The sequence below is a fragment of the Adiantum capillus-veneris genome, chromosome 5 (assembly GCF_014529385.1).
Source record: "Adiantum capillus-veneris isolate H3 chromosome 5, ASM1452938v2, whole genome shotgun sequence".
Classification (NCBI taxonomy): domain Eukaryota; kingdom Viridiplantae; phylum Streptophyta; class Polypodiopsida; order Polypodiales; family Pteridaceae; genus Adiantum; species Adiantum capillus-veneris.
Window position 1 is genome coordinate 3,931,070 of NC_140935.1, and position 20,114 is coordinate 3,951,183.

A 20,114-nucleotide genomic window follows, 5' to 3' on the forward strand; every position below is an offset into this window, starting at 1 on the left:
AATGAAAGGAGGATATCAAAGTTTTGGGAGATGGTTGAAGCACCCCAACAACAAAGAACTCCCAAAATTAAGGAGCGGCTTTTCCTCAGTGAAAAACGAGGGAAAAGTCACCCACCTGAAGGGATCTCCAAAGGTGTCGCTAGCAGGCTTATGCAAAGCCCTTTAACAAATGAAAAATCTTGCCTTTTCTTAGCTTTCATTTACATGCTCATCTTTTGTGTGTATTTATGCCCGTCTCACACAAAGGTGAGACACATGCCCAAAAGATCCTATACGAGTGCTTGAAGTGTCAAACAATCGGTGGATATGCTTGTAAGTCTAGAATTGTTTATGGTTTCAACAAATCAATAGTAGTTGACTAGCAAAGCTTTTGCGCCACGTGCAACTAGTGTGCAATTCGAAACCTATAGTCTTATCTTCTGTGATGACTTTTGCCTTTTTTGCGGCTCACACTGCTTGCCTTCGTTGGCATCGACAAAAGGCCCCGAGGGGGAGCCACACGATCACACGACTGGATGAGGGGGTTAGAGGTTGGGGGAGAGTTTTATTTTAATCAAAGGGCCTATGCTATTGAGACGACGATATCCGATGGGCAAGGTGGTTAGGGAAGATGAATAGAGACCAATTTTCGGGAAAAATCAATTTTGAAAACATACAAATTTCTCATTAGGGTAGATTCAAAGAGGAAATTTTCAAACCTTGTGTAAAGGATATGCCAGGGCTCTTTGTAACCTTCTATGATTAATGTAATTACAACTCTATTGAGCACTAAAAAACAAAAAACTTTTCAAGTGGATTTCTTCCTCCTTTCTCTCTATTCAACCGACACTCTTGATCTTTCAACCAAAACTGATGTACATTTTTCCCACAACACTTATAGAGACAGAAGTGAGTTGGAAAACTCCAGGGTCCAAATCTGTACATGGACTTTTGTTTGCTCCGTTCAACAACCGAATCTTTGGAGATTCCATGTAATTGAATTGAAGATGAGCCTTTAAAAAAAAAAAAAACTCACAATGTGTGAGTGAATTTTATTAATCGCAGCAACAAAATTACAAAACAACCTCAAGCTCAGGGATGTCTATAGCCTCTCACTAAGGATAATCATAATTGGCTTTACAAAGTAGGTGAACTATAGTTCAAGGCTTTTAATTATCATAGGTAGGCAACATGACAAGGGTAGCCCTAGACCAATCTCCCGAGTCTTGCTTGCTTCCGAGCATATGCATCATCACTCTGTTGTCTTGTATAATCTTTAAGAAGCTTGCCACATCAAGATCTCCTTCAAACACACGACGGTTCCTCGCCTGCCAAATATGGTGAAAGAAGAAGTACCTGACAGTTTGAGTGTAGATAAGAAGAGCATGACTTCCCATCTTCTTGCCACCAAAAAACAAATCAGTCTTGAAGAACCTGATTTGCCATGTCCTTTGGACCCACTTGCAAATTTTCCCAGCAAGGCCTCTGATTGCTTGCCATTCCATGAATAGGTGGGCCAAACCTTCACTAGCAATCCTACACCCCAAGCATCGATCGGACCCAATTCCTCTTTGTTGGATCTTTATGCCCGTTGTAGAGAACCCCACATCACCTTCCACAAAAATATAGTCATAAACTGCAGCCGCTTTGGATTCCATATGTTCTCCATGACTTCCTCCCACCGCTCTTCCAGCCATTGTCTCTTCCATAATTTGTTGAGGGGGCTAGACCAATTATTCTCATGCATCAATGCATGATATATGCCTTTAGAATGGGGTTTCCAAAAAAGACTACTTCCAAGCCATCTCCATGCGTTCCACCTCAATCTCGGATTCACAGATTGGCATTATCACATTGTCAAGCTCTTTTATCGCTATGTTTCTCACAGCCATTTAGTTGGTACTAAGTTACAAGAAAGTCATTGGTTTTCCAGCTTTACTATCACCGTCCTAGAAATGAACAAGCCGATTCATACCCTTATTATTCAATTTCCTGGCGGTTTCTATCCAAAAGGGGCTTTGTGGTGGTCCTAAAACTTTAGACAGCTAGGGGGACCGGTGCAAGATTGAGTTCTTGAAGTACCTAGTTTCTTCCTCCCACTCCAATACCTCATCTGCTCTTTTGCACTTCCTCAATGAGTGCCCCTAGGATGCCACTTAGGCTTAGGCTAGACCACCCCGGGGCTAAAAGTTTGTCGTGAACTCTACCCCTTTCCACTTACCACCTTTCAAACCAAGTTTAGCTGCATCTAACATATCCTTGGTCATGATAGCCCAAGCTTGGTCCTGTTTAGCCAATGAAACCATGAATTTGGCGCACATGGCCTCAACATGGGTAATTGTGTTAAGAATTTTGGGACCTCCTTGGTCCATTGGTCGAGCGACTGACTACCATTTGGCCCACTACCATGGCCTGGATGTTTAGTTGCACCGAACATATCCTTGGTCATGATAGTCCAAGCTTGGTCCTGTTTAGCCAATGAGACCATATATTTGGCGCACATGGCCTAAGCACGGGGAACTGGGTTAAGAATTCTGAGGCTTCCTTGGTCTACTTGTCGAGCGACTGACTCCCATTTGACCCGTTGCCATGGCTTATCCTGCCTATGATCCACATCATTATCTTACACGGATGAATCGGGAGGGGATCAATGGTTGGAAGCACGATCATCGTTGGATGCGATTTGAAAATTCGGGGCGAAAAGTAAATGTAGAGAATCATGTAAATTTGGGGAAGCTCGTAAGTTCGAGCCGTGCCACTGAACTTGAACCTACGTCCTCCGCCTTTGGACCCATGTGTCCTAACCACTTTGCGAGCACGTCTTTTTGATATATATGGCACTTTTTGCAAAATTTGGACCGCCAGACCAACGGCCCACGATCCACGCGCGCGTCGAAAGTGACCCGCACTATAGATCCCCTCACCACGATTTTTTTCCCGGTTTTACATAGCGGGACTCGGGTTGGTCCACCCCTCACAAAAATGACCAAAAGAGGCGCACTTCGCGCGCGAGCCTACACCACTGAACACCTTGGCCTGCTACTGCTGTACGACCGGCTGTTGAGAAGAGAGCTTTCAACTTCCGAGCAGCTTTGTGTGTGTGTGTGTGTGTGTGTGTGTTCGCAGCGAAGAATATCAAATGCCCATATTGGGCTGGCAGTGTCAGATCTAGCTAATGGAGTGGCCAAGTGAGGAAGGAGGCACCTTGAGCCGATCAAGAGGCAGCGAATGGGATAAGAAGCTTGTAAGAACTCTGTTCCTGGTAAATTTGGCCGGCATTATGGAAAAGGCTGATGAAGCCCTGCTGCCAGGCGTGTATCGTGAGGTGGGAATAAGCTTGCATGCCAGTCCTACCAAGCTTGGAAGCCTCACTCTACTGCGCTCCATTGTGCAAATGCTCTGCTTCCCTTTGGCTGCCTATTTGTCTGTTCATCACAACCGTGTTAACGTCATTGCTCTTGGTGCCATGCTCTGGGCCATCGCAACATTTTTTGTTGGGGCTTCTTCTACCTTTGTAGAGGTGAGTATTCTGTTTTCTTCATCTCCCTCTGCGGTGTTTGGTCTGGAGCAGGTGTGTAGTGGCATAGGGAACATATTATCGTTGGGAAATTTTCACAAAAGTTCGATTCTTATCAAGATGCATCACTGTGCGAAGCATAGCTGAGCGAAGGAAGCATTTAGACTAGGTTTTCTCTCTCACGTGTAATGGCATAGAACTTGATTGTTCGTGACAGATGAATTTGTAGTTCTCTCGCCACTTTGACAGGGTTTTTTCATTTTGAACATAGCAGCTGAAATTTGTGCTTCTTTGAGTTTTTGCTGTGGGGTTAATGGTGATTATGGCAATCTGTTGGTTTGAAATAAGCTTATTTTTCTTCTTTGTATGGCAAGGTAGCCATATCAAGGGCTCTGAATGGAGTTGGGCTTGCCATGGTTATTCCTGCCATCCAATCCTTGGTTGCAGATGCTGCCCACCCTGAGAAACGAGGCTTGGCTTTTGGTTGGCTTCAGTTCACTGGAAACCTTGGATCAGTCTTTGGCAATGTATTTTCTGTGCTTTTGGCAGGCACTACAGTTTTTGGTCTAGCTGGATGGCGGGCTTCATTTCACATTCTTGCAGCGTCAAGTGTATTGGTTGCCTTTTTTGTCTACCGATTAGCTATTGATCCACGTTACAAGGAAGGCCAACAGTAAGCGTTATTGTCTAGTGCAATCAAATTTTTGGTCCATGACAACCTGTTTCCTTGTCATTAACTTGTCATTTAGAAAGAGAGTGAGAAGGCCAACAGTAAGCACTAATGTCTAGTGCAATCCATGACAATCTGTAACTTTTCATTATCTCTCTCTCTCTCTCTCTCTCTCTCTCTATATATATATATATATATATATATATATATATATATATATATATATATATATATATATATATATATATATAGAGAGAGAGAGAGAGAGAGAGAGAGAGAGAGAGAGAGAGAGAGAGAGAGCTTTATCAACGTCTACTAGGGGCCGAACTCGACCTATGAGACAAAATCGATGTACAACTGTCAATGCCCTCTGGGTGACCAGAAAAAGGACAAAATATAACATGAAATAAAATAAAACAGGACTGAACTAGTAGGATAGGAGTGATGAGTGGAGTGGGGTGGGAGATGGAGCACTAACACTAAGGGTATGTGGAATATATGCGTAGGGGTGTACAAGAATGCAATGCAAACTAGCTAGCTCCATCCAGTCTCATAATGAGGATGTAATATCTGATACATAGGCGATGGTGAAGTAAAAATCCCCTGTAGCATGATCTCCGGATGTAGATGTAAATGAGCGATCTGCTCTTGGATACGACGCTGATGATGAGCCCGAATCTCTGTAATCTCCCTCTCATGTAGTACAGGTGTCTGGTAACCAGATGCTCTCGGTCTCTGTCTAGCTCGGAGGTCCTCAGCTCGCTGAAGGGTTACCCCCTCCTGTGTCGGTATATGCACTATAGTAGATCTCTGAAAGAAGTCAGTGAGTTGGAGCTGCCGTCTCTCCCTCCCTGTAATAGGATCCTGTAGTAGCATCTCCCTATGATGCTGTATCTCCGTCAAGAACTGGCCAAATCGGCGCTGGTCTGTAGACTCCATGATCTGGCGTAGTGTGGGGTGTCCACTGAATAAGGAAGTGTATCTGTCTCTGATGTCACTGTATGCTCTGCACCTGCATACGTAATGCTCCTCGCTCTCAACCTCCTCCTGACATAGTGTGCAGATCCTCTCTGCTCTAATGACCTGTGCCGCTCTGCCTGCCTCAATCTCAAGCTGGTGTAATGATACTCTGAGCTGGCCAATCGCCACTCGGGCACTGTGGGGCATGTATACATCCATATATCTGGGCCTTTGGATAAATCCATCCTCGGAGATGCTCAAAAACGAGTCTCTATAGTATAGCATCTTCGTGGGCAGGGGCTGGTGGGGTGTGATCCAGGTCCGTGTCGTGTATTGCTGTAATAGGTCCTGTCTCATAACTCTGTTCCTCTCACTATGTGAGAGCTGTATATGTGGGGCATCTGGATCGTACTGAAGAGGTGATAAGTGGTCTATGTCCCACCCACATCGAGTCAATAACTGTATCATCTGTGCATCCATGATCCTGCGTCACCATCCTCCGCTAGCTGTCTAGATGCCTCAAAAGCTCTGCAAGATAGTCTATCAGGGTCCATATCTCGTACTCTGTGAATAAAGCAGACCACCTAGAAGAGAGCCTCTACTAGCATGGGCGGGGCAGCAAACTCTGCTATGATAATGTCATGTGGTACTGAAGGTTTACTGCGAATCACCCGTGAGAACATTAAGATCTGCGCTCTCTCAATCTGTGTCCAAAAAGAAGTAGAGAGCCCAGGTGCCCAAACTACCACTGCATACATCAATGCTGGTGTGACCAAAGTATCAAAAAGCCACCCCTTTGTGCGGGGTTCCTGAAAGTGTGCTTGATGACACTGTCGCTCAAGCATGGCCAGAGCAGCATATCCTCGTGTCAATCTATCCCTCGTTGCCCTTGTCATAGAGAAGCATCCCACTGTGCTAGCAAATGTGATACCCAAGTATACATATGAATCCACCACCTCAATTTGGCCTCCTGTAAGGGTGAAGATCGCCTGTCGTCTAATGTGTCGAGATGTGTGAAATATCATAACCTTGGTTTTCCCAAGGTTCACTGACAGCCCTCTCTGTGTACAGAAATCATCTAGAGCCTGTAGGTGTAACTGGAGTCCCTCCCGCCTGTGACTCAGACACTAGAATGTTGTCATCAGCATATAGCATAACATGGACAAGTGTACTTGAGATGTCAACTCCTCCTCCTCCGTTGTGTATGATGAAGTCAGCTACCTCGTCGATGTAGAGCCCAAAGAGAGTGGGAGACAGTGGGCATCCTTTCTTCACACCAATAGTGCTAGCAAGGGTCTCAGATAGACCTCCTGGACAACATACTCGACCCAGTACCTTCTCATACAATGCATAGATGCCCCATATCATCTCCGTGGGTATCCCTAAAGACTGAAGCCGATGAAAGAGGCGCTCCCGTGGTACTGTGTCAAAGGCTTTGCGAAAATCCACAAAGCAGCAATATAGCCTCTTCTTCCTCGCCTTTGCCTGGTCAATCAGACAACGGAGAGTGAAGATATGATCAATAGTAGAGAAAGCCCGTCTGAAACCTGTCTGCCCTGGAGTGCGTAGTCCCTCCCTCTCTGCAAGTGTACTCAGCTCTGCCTCTAGTACTGCCCCATATAGTTTGGCCAATGTATGACCAATCATGATCGTCCTGTAGTTCTTGGGGTCTGTCATGTCCCAAGCTTTGTGAATAGGAGCTATGGTGTGCATGGTCCACTCTGCTGGGAAGCCCTTTGCTAGTACCCTGTTAAACAAGCGGGCAATAAAAGGTGCAAGTGTATCAACTGCATATATAAGGTGCTCACTCTGCATGCCTGTATGATCTGTTGATCTCCCATGCTGTAGACGTCTAATGGCTCTCTGTACCATACTTTCTGTAAAGAAAGTCGATGTGGTAGGACGGGATACTGATGGCTGGGGGATCGGAGGTTGATGAGGTACATGGTAAAGACTCTCAACATATGTGTGCCATGTATGCGGATCCTCTATGGGGGTGGGAGAGCGAGGCTCTCTAATCCTTCGCCACGCTGTGGCGGCATCTCGGCTCATAAGTAGATGATACATATCCCAATACTGTGCCTCCTCGTATGCTTGCCGTTTGCGGCGTGTAAGGGACCGCATCTGCTGTCTGGCCTCTCTCTGAGTGATCTCTCCCAAAGCCTGCAGTCTGCGAAGACGTTTGTAAAGCTCCCTACACTCATTATCAATAGAGAGAGAGAGAGAGAGAGAGAGAGAGAGAGAGAGAGAGAGAGAGAGAGAGAGAGAGAGAGAGAGAGAGAGAGAGAGAGAGAGAGAGAGAGAGAGAGAGAGAGAGAGAGAGATATATGAAATGAAATGTTATATTAAACGTCTTCAAAAGGCCAAAATGACCTATGAGACCAAACTGATACAATTTTGGTGGATCTAATACAATGTATGGGTACAAAAATAAAATGAAGTAAAGTGAAAAACTAAAACCTTAAATGCTAGATGTGAACTAAGCAGCTAGCTGGAATTGTGTAGGATATGAGTAGGGGGATGAAAGTAGTGACTGGGGGCTGATACAACACAATGTGGGTGTGCGTGTGGGAATATAATGGGTGAGAGATGATATAGAGGCTGATACAAGATGAGTAGGGTGTACAATCCTCAAAAGAGCTAAATCATACGAGATCCATCATTGGTCGCTGGCGGATCTCATCAATCTCCTCCATGGTTAATAGTCTGACCGGGCGTCGTGCATGTCGGGCCAAAGTGATCCGAATCCTCTGATGTAGCCTTTGTTGATGCTGTATAGTCCTCCGTAGTCGTGGGCGTCTAGATCTCCCTAGCTCGGTCGCTCGATCGATCAATGTGCCTTTCGTGTGAGGAGAATGTGAGCTCTGCTGTGGCAGTTGCTCCTCTGGCTGCCGAGTGTCCACTCTAAAGAAGTCTGTGATCCATCTCTGAGAGTGGCTAGTCTTGCCTCTCATCAGGCTCTCTCTGTGTCTACGCAGCTCGAGCAAAAACAGACCCAGACATCTTTGCTCCTCATACCCCATGACTCTAGAGAGTGGCCCAAAGATCTCTCTGAACAGCCAGTGAAAGCGGCCTTGTATCTCATAGTAAACTGGGTAGTGGCATGTGTAGTGCAACTCTGTTTCAGGCTCCATGTGACATAGGGGACATGTCCCGGCCTTTGTTGGTACTCCGCTGTATCTACCAGTCTCGATCTGAAGCTGGTGTGAAGATGTGCGTATTTGGCCAATAGCACATCGTATCCCATGCGATAAGTGGGTGTCCATGTATCTGGGCCTCGTCACAAAACCATCCTCAGTAAGCTGGAGAAGATGCTCTCTATAGAAAGCCATCTTCGTGCCCAACTCTTGTGCCGGCTATATCCAAGTCCTCCTAGTATCTAGCTGAGTAAGGTCTTGTTGGATGAGCTTGGTGATCTTGGACTGTGTAAGAGTCAGAGATGGTGCATCCAATGAGTACTGGAAGGGGGGCAATTTGTCCATGCTGAACCCATGTACCTGAAACCATGATGTCATCTCCTCATACCAGCATGTTGTGTCTCCTTGCAAAGCTAACTGTCGAGAGACTCAAGTGCTAGGCGAGCATATCCTGTCTCTGGGGAGGTCCCACAAGCGGTGTAAAAAGGAGACTAATCTAGTAAGCGCCTCAACCACTAGTTGGGGGGGGGGGGGCAGCTAGCTCTGCTTGAATGTTGTCATGTGGTTTTGAAACCTTGACTCTAATAAGCCTCGAGATCATAGAGACTAGAGGCTTCTCCATGTCTCCCCATCCATTAGTGCGACCCGACCTCCCGTGATGGTCCAATGAAGGCCCCCATATCTGAACTCCATAGAGCAATGCGGAAGCCACTAGAGTGTCAAAAAGTGAGAGCTTCGTCCGAGGCTCCTGAAACTGAATCTGTGAACACATCCTCTCCAATCCACCCAATGCTACATGTGCTCTAGTCAGTCTAGTGTCTTCTGTTCTCCTCAATAAAAATGCTGGTCCACTAAAGACCACCCCAAGGTGTTAGGTGCAACGGAATGAATGTTTGAACTTTGCTCAAGATGAGCGCTCCGAACTGTGCTCAAGGTTCCTTTTGTTCTTATGGAAGGGAGAGCCTTCCGTTCTTAATGAGAGAGTGTAATGATCACGAACAAAGTGAATGGACACTGTGCGTGCAAGTGTATGAGACTGAGAGATAGAGAGAGAAGAGAAACACGACACCAAGGATGATGTAAAACCCTCCTTTGAAGGCCCCACTCTTGTCGGCGAGAGTGGTCTACTATTGATTGCACAAACTGCTACAAAGTGGATGCATGTGACTGATGCAAGTCTAGGCTAGGTCGATGTCGATGACGGGGATGACGAGACTGATCTAAGGGCTAAAATCTACTACTCTTTATCTGCTGTCCAAAAACGCTAATAGGCTGAATTCGGTTGCGGCTGAAAACGCAAGAGAAAACGCTGCCTTTGCTGGTCTTTTGGCTGAAAATTTGCGGGTACTTGGGGCTGAAATCTGATGGTCTTTAGGGCTGAAAACTGCAGGTCCTTAGGCTGAAAACTGTTGATCTTTACCTGCTGAAAATCGCTATGCCAAAATGGGAGCGATTGGGGGTTCCTATAAAACTCTAGGCTGAGGAGTTCTTTGGCGATGAAGCCTGCGGAAAACGCTAGCTGACTGGGATGGTCTGGCAAGGATGCTTGCTGAAAACGCCAATGCTTGGGTGATGCTGGCAATGGGTCTTCTGATGAAAACGCTAGGGAAGTGGATCTTCTTGCTTGGAGGGAAAACCACCAAGGGGGTTCTTGCTGAGAAGTTGCCTGTTGAGTTTGGGCTCCTGTTGCCTCTTCTGCCAATTAGTGCTAGTCTAGGTTTGCTTATATACAAACTTACTCAATTTTCCCCACCTACTTTCCAACAAAAGTCACTTAAAAATAATAAGTGAAAAATGTCAAAAATAGGTAAAATAGGCTAAATGCACTGGAAAATTCCCTTGAAGGATTTTGATGGATTCTGATGGGAATGCTTATGATCATGCTGTGTGCAACCAAAGGATATGCATCTACACTAAGTGTTTGGACATGCACGGTCTGCGAACAGACTCATAAAAGTGCCAGATCACTTCTAAATCTAGACTGACTAGACTGATTGAACCCTTATCGTGTTGTAGCTTGTCCACGAACGCATAGGGTTGGATGTGTCACGTGACATCCCCTCCTTTTCAAAGTGAGGTACTGGTACCGAATTGTATGGCGTCGAGGGAGATCGCCAATAGCATCCGGAATTCTGGAAGGGACTCTTCGCCGGCCCACTCTGATGTGTGGGTCGTGCGGTACTTGAACTTCATAAAGGTTTGCAATGCTTGCTTCTTTGGGCCGCGCCGGAAGCGACAGTCTTCTGTAGCTCCTTCAATGCTTCTACTTCGTCTAGAGTCATGCTTCTTTTTCAAGAATCTCCATGACTGAAAATTCCTGAAACCATTTCCAACACAAAACCATGAACATACCTATTCCATGTAAAGTGAGTGGAAAAAATCTTGTCTTCCTCAAAGACTGTGCATGCAATGTAGATGAACCAATAGACGGAGTGCCAAACCGTTCACCACACACACGCAAACAATGAGATCGAATCTCTCTCTTATGATCTAGAGCAATCAACTGTGGCAATTCACAACGGAAATGCCCATGCTTGGTGCTCATACTTTCATGTGCTCTTTCTACAAATGTGTCATGCCAAGGAAGGGACATGAAATGTGACTTCCTTGAATGCATACTTTTCAGCTTTTCATGAAAAATCCGCATACATTTGTGCTCGGTCATGAGTGAAACGTGCTCAACGTACAATATGTCATGCCTAGGAAAAGGGATCACATAAAGACGCTGACTAAAATACAGGAAACGATCACGAATGAAACACTCGTACAATGCGTGCGTATGAATCGTGCGAACACATAATACTTCCGTTGAGGGTTCTTTGGACCTAGGCTCGAGAGCCAAGATCGATCCTTCGCGATTGATCGAATCTGCAACGAGGTTAGCTTCGCTAGAAAAAAGCATCCACTAACACATCATCCTTGTGAACAATCACATCATCTTCACGAAAATCCTCATGCTTGTGAGAAATCACATCTTGATCATCATGGAAATCATCATGCTTGTCATTGTCAACCAAATCCTCATGCAAATCATTGGCATTCAAATCATCATGCTCATCATTATCATTCAATTCATCATGCTTCTCATAATCATGCAAATCCTGTGTGTCATGCTTTGGAGAAGAAGAGACTGAGAGAGTCTCCGTCTCCTGAGTCCAGTCAATCTTCGCCTGCATATTAGCAATGAGAGAGGGAGAATGAACAACTTCCTCTCCACGAATGACAATGGGAGAGTCACTTTTGGCATTGAGAGTGAACATATTTTCCGCCCAATCAATGAGAGGGTTACACTCACGAAACCATCGAATGCCCAAAATCATATCACATCCTAAGAGAGGAGAGACAAAAAATCTTCTACGGAAAGCAGCCTGTTGAATTGTAAACAACACACCAAGACACGCTTTCGTGATGAGAGAGTCCATACCGAGAGCAAAGCCAAAGACCTCGAGAGGAGATTTCTGACTAACCTCTAGACGGGCTTTCTCAACAAGAGAGGGATTGATCACATCATGCATACTACCTGGGTCAAACAATATGACAAAACGCTACCCCGTCATATGACCATAACATTTAATGAGAGAATCATCAATGGGAGGGTCAGGAGAAACTTGGGGCACACTCGTGTTATCATTGATTGCATTGACAGAGGAAGTGGGTTCTGTGGATTCTTTAGATTCATTAGAGTCAAGCTTAGGACATGTTCTTTTTATGTGACCCTTAATGTGACAATGAAAACAACGACCTTCCTTAGAATAAGTGCTTTGCTCTTCCGACGTGATGTATCCTCCTAAAATTCCTTGTGCTACCTTTTCATCTAGAGTAAGCTTAGGTTTAGCAATTGTGTTAGCCTTACCCTTAGGTTCATTGGAAGAATTCTTTTCTGAGAGACTGTTGGAAGATTGGTTAGAAGAGTTACCGTTCTTACCATTCTTACCGTTCTGAGGGTTCTGAGAAGTCTGCAAGGTACTTGTGGAAGTCTTGTTCTCCTCAGGCTTTCCCTTGTTGTGCTTCATCTCCTGTGCGAGAGCAATCGCTGCCGCCTTGTTGAGATCGATTGGGTCGAAGACTTCTACATCAAACTTGATATAGTCGTCTAACCCAAAAAGGAATGACTCTTTGCGTTCATCATCCGACTTGCGTACTTGGGTACCTAGCTGCAAAACACGATTAGAAAAAGACATAACCGACATACCATTTTGCTTGAGAGCGCGCCAATTGTCCTTCAATCGTGCGAGGTACTGAGGTGGCATAAGCCGCGTCTTGAGCTTGTCTTGGAAATCAGCCGAATTGAAGGAAAGGGGCGTGAATTCGTTGGCTTCCTCTAGGTGCACGACTAACTGTGCCTCTTGCCATGCGTGGTACCAATTGATGGCATCACTGGCAAGGTACATGGCTGTCGTCAAAACATTGCTATTTCCTGTCTTCTTAGTTGTCGCAAAATAAGCATTAAATTGATGCAACCAAGAATGAATAACCGTAGCATCCATCTTACCATCATACTTACTGAAAGTAAACTTCTCTGTGACTAGGTTGTTGGAATCCGCATCGTGGCTTGCGCCACTTGAGGAACTCCCACGATCTTTGGCTAGTTCGGACTTCGAGGCAAGTACTTGTCGAACCAATTCTTGAGTGCGGAGTTCTCTTTGAGCCTCACGCTCGGTCTCCAAGGCCGCTCTTTGAACCTCACGATCGGCCTCCAAAACCGCTCGTCTTGCTTCGGATTCCTCCTTTCTTTGTGCTTTTCTTTCTTTTTCGTTCGTCGCACTCGCGTTCCAAAGCAATGCGAGTCGCTTCTTGTTGTATGGCAATTCTTTCGTTTCTTTCTTCGCACTCATGGTCCTTGGCTTCTTGTCGTTCTGCTTTTCTTTCTAGCTGTGCCATCATCTCCATCATCGACTTGACCATCACCTCCATAGAATTTGGTACAACTCGTGGCGTAGATAGGGAAGGGGGAGGGTTGAGAAAGCCTCCTGGTGGGAAAACTCTTCTTCGCCACTCCCATGCTCATCACCTGTATGCGAAGTATCCATTCTGCTTCGGGTGATGACCATGCACTATGATCTTTGGTTCTTAAGTTCACGAGGAACTTGGGTTCTTGAGGGTCTTGAGGTTCTTGAGGTTTTCTTTCGCTTGCAATCTGTGTTTGAGAAGGATCTTCTCTTCACCTGAGTTCTGCTCTTTTTCGCGAGCGCACCTCTTAGCGGCCTTGCGCTCACACCAAGGTTGCTTTTCCCATCTCACGTCGATTGGCCGGCCGCTAAGTGCACGGTCCGCTCTCAATGAGTGAAAAGAGGCACAAGGGGAGGTTGGACAAGCCCTTGTTTCTTGGGATTCCTGTCACTCTTCAAAAACACGATCAGGAATCGACACGCCCAAACGAACTTGGGTTCGTGCGACGTCAACAAGCAAAAAAAATTCTTGTGATATTCTTGTGGTTCTTTCCTTGAGTGATACAGAACACTGCCAAAGCTATGATACCAATGTAAGGTGCAGCGGAATGAATGTTTGAACTTTGCTCAAGATGAGTGCTCCGAACTGTGCTCAAGGTTCCTTTTGTTCTTATGGAAGGGAGAGCCTTCCGTTTTGAATGAGAGAGTGCAATGATCACAAACAAAGTGAATGGACTCTATGCGTGCAAGTGTATGAGACTGAGAGATAGAGAGAGAAGAGAAATACGACACCAAGGATGATGTAAAACCCTCCTCCGAAGGCCCCACTCTCGTCGGCAAGAGTGGTCTACTATTGATTGCACAAACTGCTACAAAGTGGAGGCATGTGACTGATGCAAGTCTAGGCTAGGTCGATGTCGACGACGGGGATGAGACCGATCTAAGGGTTGAAATCTACTTCTCTTTATCTGCTGTCCAAAAACGCTAATAGGCTGAATTCGGCTGCGGCTGAAAACGCAAGAGAAAACACTGCCTTTGCTGGTCTTTATGGCTGAAAATCTGCGGGTACTTGTGTCACGTGACACATCCAACCCTATGTGTCCGTGGACAAGCTACAACACCACAAGGGTTCAGTCAGTCTAGATTAGAAGTGATCTGGCACTTTTGTGAGTCTATTCGTAGACCGTGCATGCCCAGTCACTTAGTGTAGATACATATCCTCTGGTTGTACACATCATGATCATAAGCATTCCCACCAGAATCCATCAGAATCCTTTAGGGGAATTTTCTAGTGCATTTAGCCTATTTTCCCTATTTTTGATATTTTTCACTTATTATTTTTAAGCGACTTTTGTTGGAAAGTAGGTAGGGCAAATTGAGTAAGTTTGTATATAAGCAAATCTAGACTAGCACTAAATGGCAGAAGAGGCAATAGGAGCCAAGCTCAACAGGCAACTTCTCAAGCAAGAACTTGGTGGTCTCCCCTCCAAACAAAGACATCATCGCCTAGCTTCATCCCTAGCGTTTTCAACAGGAGATCATCGCCATCATCTGCATCAGCCTAGCGTTTTCATCATGAAGACCTTCACCGCAAGAAGTCCCAGAACCTAGCGTTTTCAGATGGCAGCCATAGCGTTTTGCACACCAGATCGCCCTCCCTTTCTGGCTGACGTTTTTCAGCAGTGACAACCTCAGCAATGCAGCGTTTGTCAGCCATGAAGCACCTGCAGATTCAGCCCTAAAAGAGTAGTAGATTCAGCCCAAGAATCATCAGTTTTCAGCCCTACAGTAGATGCAGATTTTCAGCCTTAAAGACCCGCAAAATCAGCGTTTTCCTTAGCGTTTTCGGCAACAGCAGATTTCAGCCCATAGCGTTTTTGGACAGCAGATAAAAGATTGCAGATTTCAGCCCTTAGGTCGGTGTCGTCATCCCCGTCGTCATCGTCGACATAGCCTAGACTTGCATCAGCACATGCATTCAGTTTGTACCAGATTGTGCAATCATAAGTAGACCACTCTCGTCGACGAGAGTGGGGCCTTTGGAGGAGGGTTTTACAACGTCTCTGGTGTCGTATCTCTCTTCTCTTAGTTTCATACACTTGTACGCACAGTGTCCATTCACTTTGTTTGTGATTATAGCATTCTCTCAATAAGAACGGAAGGCTCTCCCTTCCATAAGAACAAAAGGAACCTTGAGCACAGTTTGGAGTACTCATCTTGAGCAAAGCGCAAACATTCATTCCGTTGCACCTAACATTGGTATCAAAGCTTTGGCAGTGTTCTGTATCACTCAAGGAAAGAACCACAAGAACCACATAATTTTTTTTGCTTGTTGAGGTCGCACAAACTCAAGTTCGCTTGGGCGTGTCGATTCCTAATCTTGTTTTTGAAGAGTGACAGGAATCCCAAGAAAGAAGGGCTTGTCCAGCCTCCCCTTGTGCCTCTTTTCACTCATTGAGAGCGGACTGTGCACTTAGCAGCCAGCCAATCGACGTGAAGTGGGAAAAAGCAACCTTGGTGTGAACGCAAGGCCGCTGAGGGGTGCGCCCGTGAAAAAGAGTAGAACTCGAGTGAAGAGAAGATCCTTCTCAAACACAGATTGCAAGCGAAAGAAAACCTCAAGAACCTCAAGACCCTCAAGAACCCAAGAATCCAAGACCCTCAAGAACCCAAGTTCCTCGTGAACTTAAGAACCAAAGATCATAGTGCATGGTCATCACCCGAAGCGGAATGGATACTTCGCATACAGGTGATGAGCATGAGAGAGGCGGCGAAGAATTTTCCCCACCAAGAGATATTTCCGACCCTCCCCCTTTGCCATCTATGCCACAAAGTGTACCAAATCCTATGGAGGCAATGGTCAAGACGATGATGGACATGATGGCCAAACAAGAAGCGACTCGCATTGCCTTGGAACGCGAGTGCGACGAACGAAAAGAAAGAAAAGCACAAAGAAAGGAGGAAGCTGAAGCAAGATGAGCGGTCTTGGAGACTGAGCGTAAGGCTCAAAGAGACCTCCGCACTCAAGAATTGGTTCGACAAGTACTTGCCTCGAAGTCCGAACCCACCAAAGATCGTGGGAGTTCCTCAGGTGGCGCAAGCCACGATGCGGATTTCAACAACCCAATCACAGAGAAGTTGACTTTCAGTAAGTATGATGGTAAGATGGATGCTACGGTTATTCATTCGTAGTTGCATCAATTTAATGCTTATTTTGCGACAACTAAGAAGACAGGAAATAGCAATGTTTTGACGGCAGCCATGTACCTTGCCGGTGATGCCATCAATTGGTACCACGCATGGCAAGAGGCACAGTTAGTCGTGCACCTAGAGGAAGCCGACGAATTCACGCCCCTTTCCTTCAATTCGGCTGATTTCCAAGACAAGCTCAAGGCGCGGCTTATGCCACCTCAGTACCTCGCACGATTGAAGGACAATTGGCGCGCTCTCAAGCAAAATGGTATGCCGGTTATGTCTTTTTCTAATCGTGTTTTGCAGCTAGGTACCCAAGTACGCAAGTCGGATGATGAACGCAAAGAGTCATTCCTTTTTGGGTTAGACGACTATATCAAGTTTGATGCAGAAGTCTTCGACCCAATCGATCTCAACAAGGCGGCAACGATTGCTCTCGCACAGGAGATGAAGCACAACAAGGGAAAGCCTGAGGAGAACAAGACTTCCACAAGTACCTTGCAGACTTCTCAGAACCCTCAGAACGGTAAGAATGGTAAGAACGGTAACTCTTCTAACCAATCTTCCAACAGTCTCTCAGAAAAGAATTCTTCCAATGAACCTAAGGATAAGGCTAACACAATTGCTAAACCTCAGCTTACTCCAGATGAAAAGGTAGCACAAGGAATTTTAGGAGGATACATCACGTCGGAAGAGCAAAGCACTTATTCTAAGGAAGGTCGTTGTTTTCATTGTCACATTAAGGGTCACATAAAAAGAACATGTCCTAAGCTTGACTCTAATGAATCTAAAGAATCCACAGAACCCACTTCCTCTGTCAATGCAATTAATGATAACATGAGTGTGCCCCAAGTTTCTCCTGACCCTCCCATTGATGATTCTCTCATTAAATGTTATGGTCATATGACGGGGTAGCGTTTTGTCATATTGTTTGACCCAGGTAGTATGCATGATGTGATCAATCCCTCTCTTGTTGAGAAAGCCCGTCTAGAGGTTAGTCAGAAATCTCCTCTCGAGGTATGGACTCTCTCATCACGCAAGAGTGTCTTGATGTGTTGTTTACAGTTCAATAAGTTGCTTTCCAAAGAAAATTTTTAGTCTCTCCTCTCTCAGGATGTGATATGATTTTGGGCATTCGATGGTTTCGTGAGCATAACCCTCTCATTGATTGGGAGGCTAACACTTTCACTCTCAATGCCAAAAGTGACTCTTCCATTGTCATTCATGGAGAAGAAGTTGTTTATTCTCCCTCTCTTATTGCTAATGTGCAGGACAAGATTGAACGGATTCATTAGAAGGAGACTCTCTCAGTCTCTTCTTCTCCAAAGCATGACACACAGGAATTGAATGACAATGATTTGCATGATGATTTGAATGATAATGATGAGCATGATGATTTGAATGACAATGACAAGCATGATGATTTCCATGATGATCAAGATGTGATTTCTCACAAGCATGAGGATTTTCACGAAGATGACGTGACTGTTCACAAGGATGATGAGTTAGTTGACGCTTTTTCTAGCGAAGCTAACCTCATTGCAGATTCGATCAACCACGAAGAACTGATCTTGGCTCTTGAGCCTAGGTCCAAGAACCCTTACAGGAAGTACTATGTGTTCGAATGATTTGTCAGCATGCATTGTACGAGTGTTTCATTCGTGATCGTTTCCTGTATTTCTTTGAGCGTCTTTATGTGATCCCTTTTCCTAGGCATGACATATTGTACGTTGAGCACGTTTCACTCATGAATGAGCACGAATGTATGCGGATTGTTCATGAAAAGCTGAAAAGTATACATTCTAGGAAGCCACATTCAATGTCTCTTCCTTGGCATGACACAGTATCAGAAAGAGCACATGAAAGTATGAGCACCAAGCATGTGCATTTCCGTTGTGAATTGCCACAATTGATTGCTCTAGATCATAAGAAAAAGATTCGATCTCATTGTTTGCGTGTGTGTGGTGAACGGTTTGGCACTCCGTCTCTTTGTTCATCTACATTGCATGCACAGTCTTTGAGGAAGACGAGGTTTTTTCCACTCACTTTACATGGAATAGGTATGTTCATGGTTTTGTGTTGGAAATGGTTTCAGGAATTTTCAGCCATGGAGATTCTTGAAGAAAAAAGAAGCACTCTCGACGAAGTTGAAGCATCAAAGGAGCCACAGTAGACTTTGTGTCGCTTTCGGCGTGGCCCAAAGAAGCAAGCGTTGCAGACCTTTATGAAGTTCAAGTATCGCACAACCCACACCTCAGAGTGGGCCGGCGAAGACTTCTTTCGAGGATTCCGGATGTTATTGGCGATCTCCCTCGACGCCATACAGTTCGGTACCAGTACCTCACTTTGAAAAGGAGGGGATGTCACGTTACACATCCAACCCTATGTGTTCGTGGACAAGCTACAACACGACAAGGGTTCAATCAGTCCAGTCAGTCTAGATTAGAAGTGATCTGGCACTTTTGTGAGTCTATTCGTAGACTGTGCATGCCCAGTCACTTAGTGTAGATGCATATCCTCTGGTTGCACTCAGCATGATCATAAGCATTTCCATCAAAACCCATCAGAATCCTTCAGGGGAATTTTCCAGTGCATTTAACCTAGTTTCCCTATTTTTGATATTTTTCACTTATTATTTTTAAGTGACTTTTGTTGGAAAGTAGGTAGGGCAAATTGAGTAAGTTTGTATATAAGCAAACCTAGACTAGCACTAAATGGCAGAAGAGGCAACAGGAGCCAAGCTCAGCAGGCAACTTCTCAAGCAAGAACTTGGTGGTCTCCCCTCCAAGCAAAGACATCATCGCCTAGCGTTTTCAGCAGGAGATCATCGCCATCATCTGCATCAGCCTAGCGTTTTCATCATCAAGACCTTCACCGCAAGAAGTCCCAGAACGTAGCGTTTCCAGATGGTAGTCCTAGCGTTTTGCACACCAGATCGCCCTCCCTTTCTGGCTGACGTTTTTCAGCAGTGACAACCTCAGCAATGCAGCGTTTGTCAGCCATGAAGCACCTGCAGATTCAGCCCTAAAAGAGTAGCAGATTCAGCCCAAGAATCATCAGTTTTCAGCCCTACAGTAGATGCAGATTTTCAGCCTTAAAGACCCGCAAAATCAGCGTTTTCCTTAGCGTTTTCGGCAACAGCAGATTTCAGCCCATAGCGTTTTTGGACAGCAGATAAAAGATTGCAGATTTCAGCCCTTAGGTCGGTGTCGTCATCCCCGTCGTCATCGTCGACATAGCCTAGACTTGCATCAGCACATGCGTTCAGTTTGTACCAGATTGTGCAATCATAAGTAGACCACTCTCGCCGACGAGAGTGGGGCCTTCGGAGGAGGGTTTTACAACGTCTCTGGTGTCGTATCTCTCTTGTCTCTCTATCTCTCAGTCTTGTACACTTGCACGCACAGTGTCCATTCACTTTGTTTGTGATCATAGCATTCTCTCATTAAGAATGGAAGGCTCTCCCTTCCATAAGAACAAAAGGAACCTTAAGCACAGTTCGGAGTACTCATCTTGAGCAAAGCGCAAACATTCATTCCGTTGCACCTAACAACTTGGGGTTGAAATTTGATGGTCTTTAGGGCTGAAACTGCAGGTCTTTAGGCTGAAAACTGTTGATATTTACCTTTTGAAAATCGCTATTCCAAAATGGGAGCGATTGGGGGTTCCTGTAAACGCTAGGCTGAGGAGTCCTTTGGTGATGAAGCTTGCAGAAAACGCTAGTTGACTGGGATAGTCTGGCGAGGATGCTTGCTGAAAACGCCAATGCT

General features: G+C 45.4%; 2 protein-coding genes across 2 annotated transcripts in view; one reads left to right on the top strand and one right to left on the bottom strand.

The window, feature by feature from the left end:
* Window positions 1-2,967: 2,967 nt before the first annotated feature.
* Window positions 2,968-20,114, top strand: part of LOC147456799 (uncharacterized) — a 39,164-nt gene continuing 22,017 nt past the window's right edge. The window contains exons 1-2 of the mRNA XM_086511924.1: window positions 2,968-3,499; window positions 3,871-4,169. Of these exons, the coding sequence (XP_086368050.1) occupies window positions 3,155-3,499; window positions 3,871-4,169 (644 nt within the window). The 5' untranslated portion in view covers window positions 2,968-3,154. The remainder of the gene's footprint in view (window positions 3,500-3,870; window positions 4,170-20,114) is intronic.
* LOC147456800 (uncharacterized) lies at window positions 4,557-5,610 on the bottom strand. Its single transcript, XM_086511925.1, has one exon. It carries the CDS (start codon window positions 5,604-5,606, stop codon window positions 4,701-4,703), a length of 906 nt encoding a protein of 301 aa, XP_086368051.1. The 5' UTR covers window positions 5,607-5,610; the 3' UTR covers window positions 4,557-4,700.

What these genes read in the sequence shown, in the direction of transcription:
- LOC147456800 (XM_086511925.1), bottom strand. Translation starts at nt 5,606, where the DNA reads ATGGATGCACAGATGATACAGTTATTGACTCGATGTGGGTGGGACATA.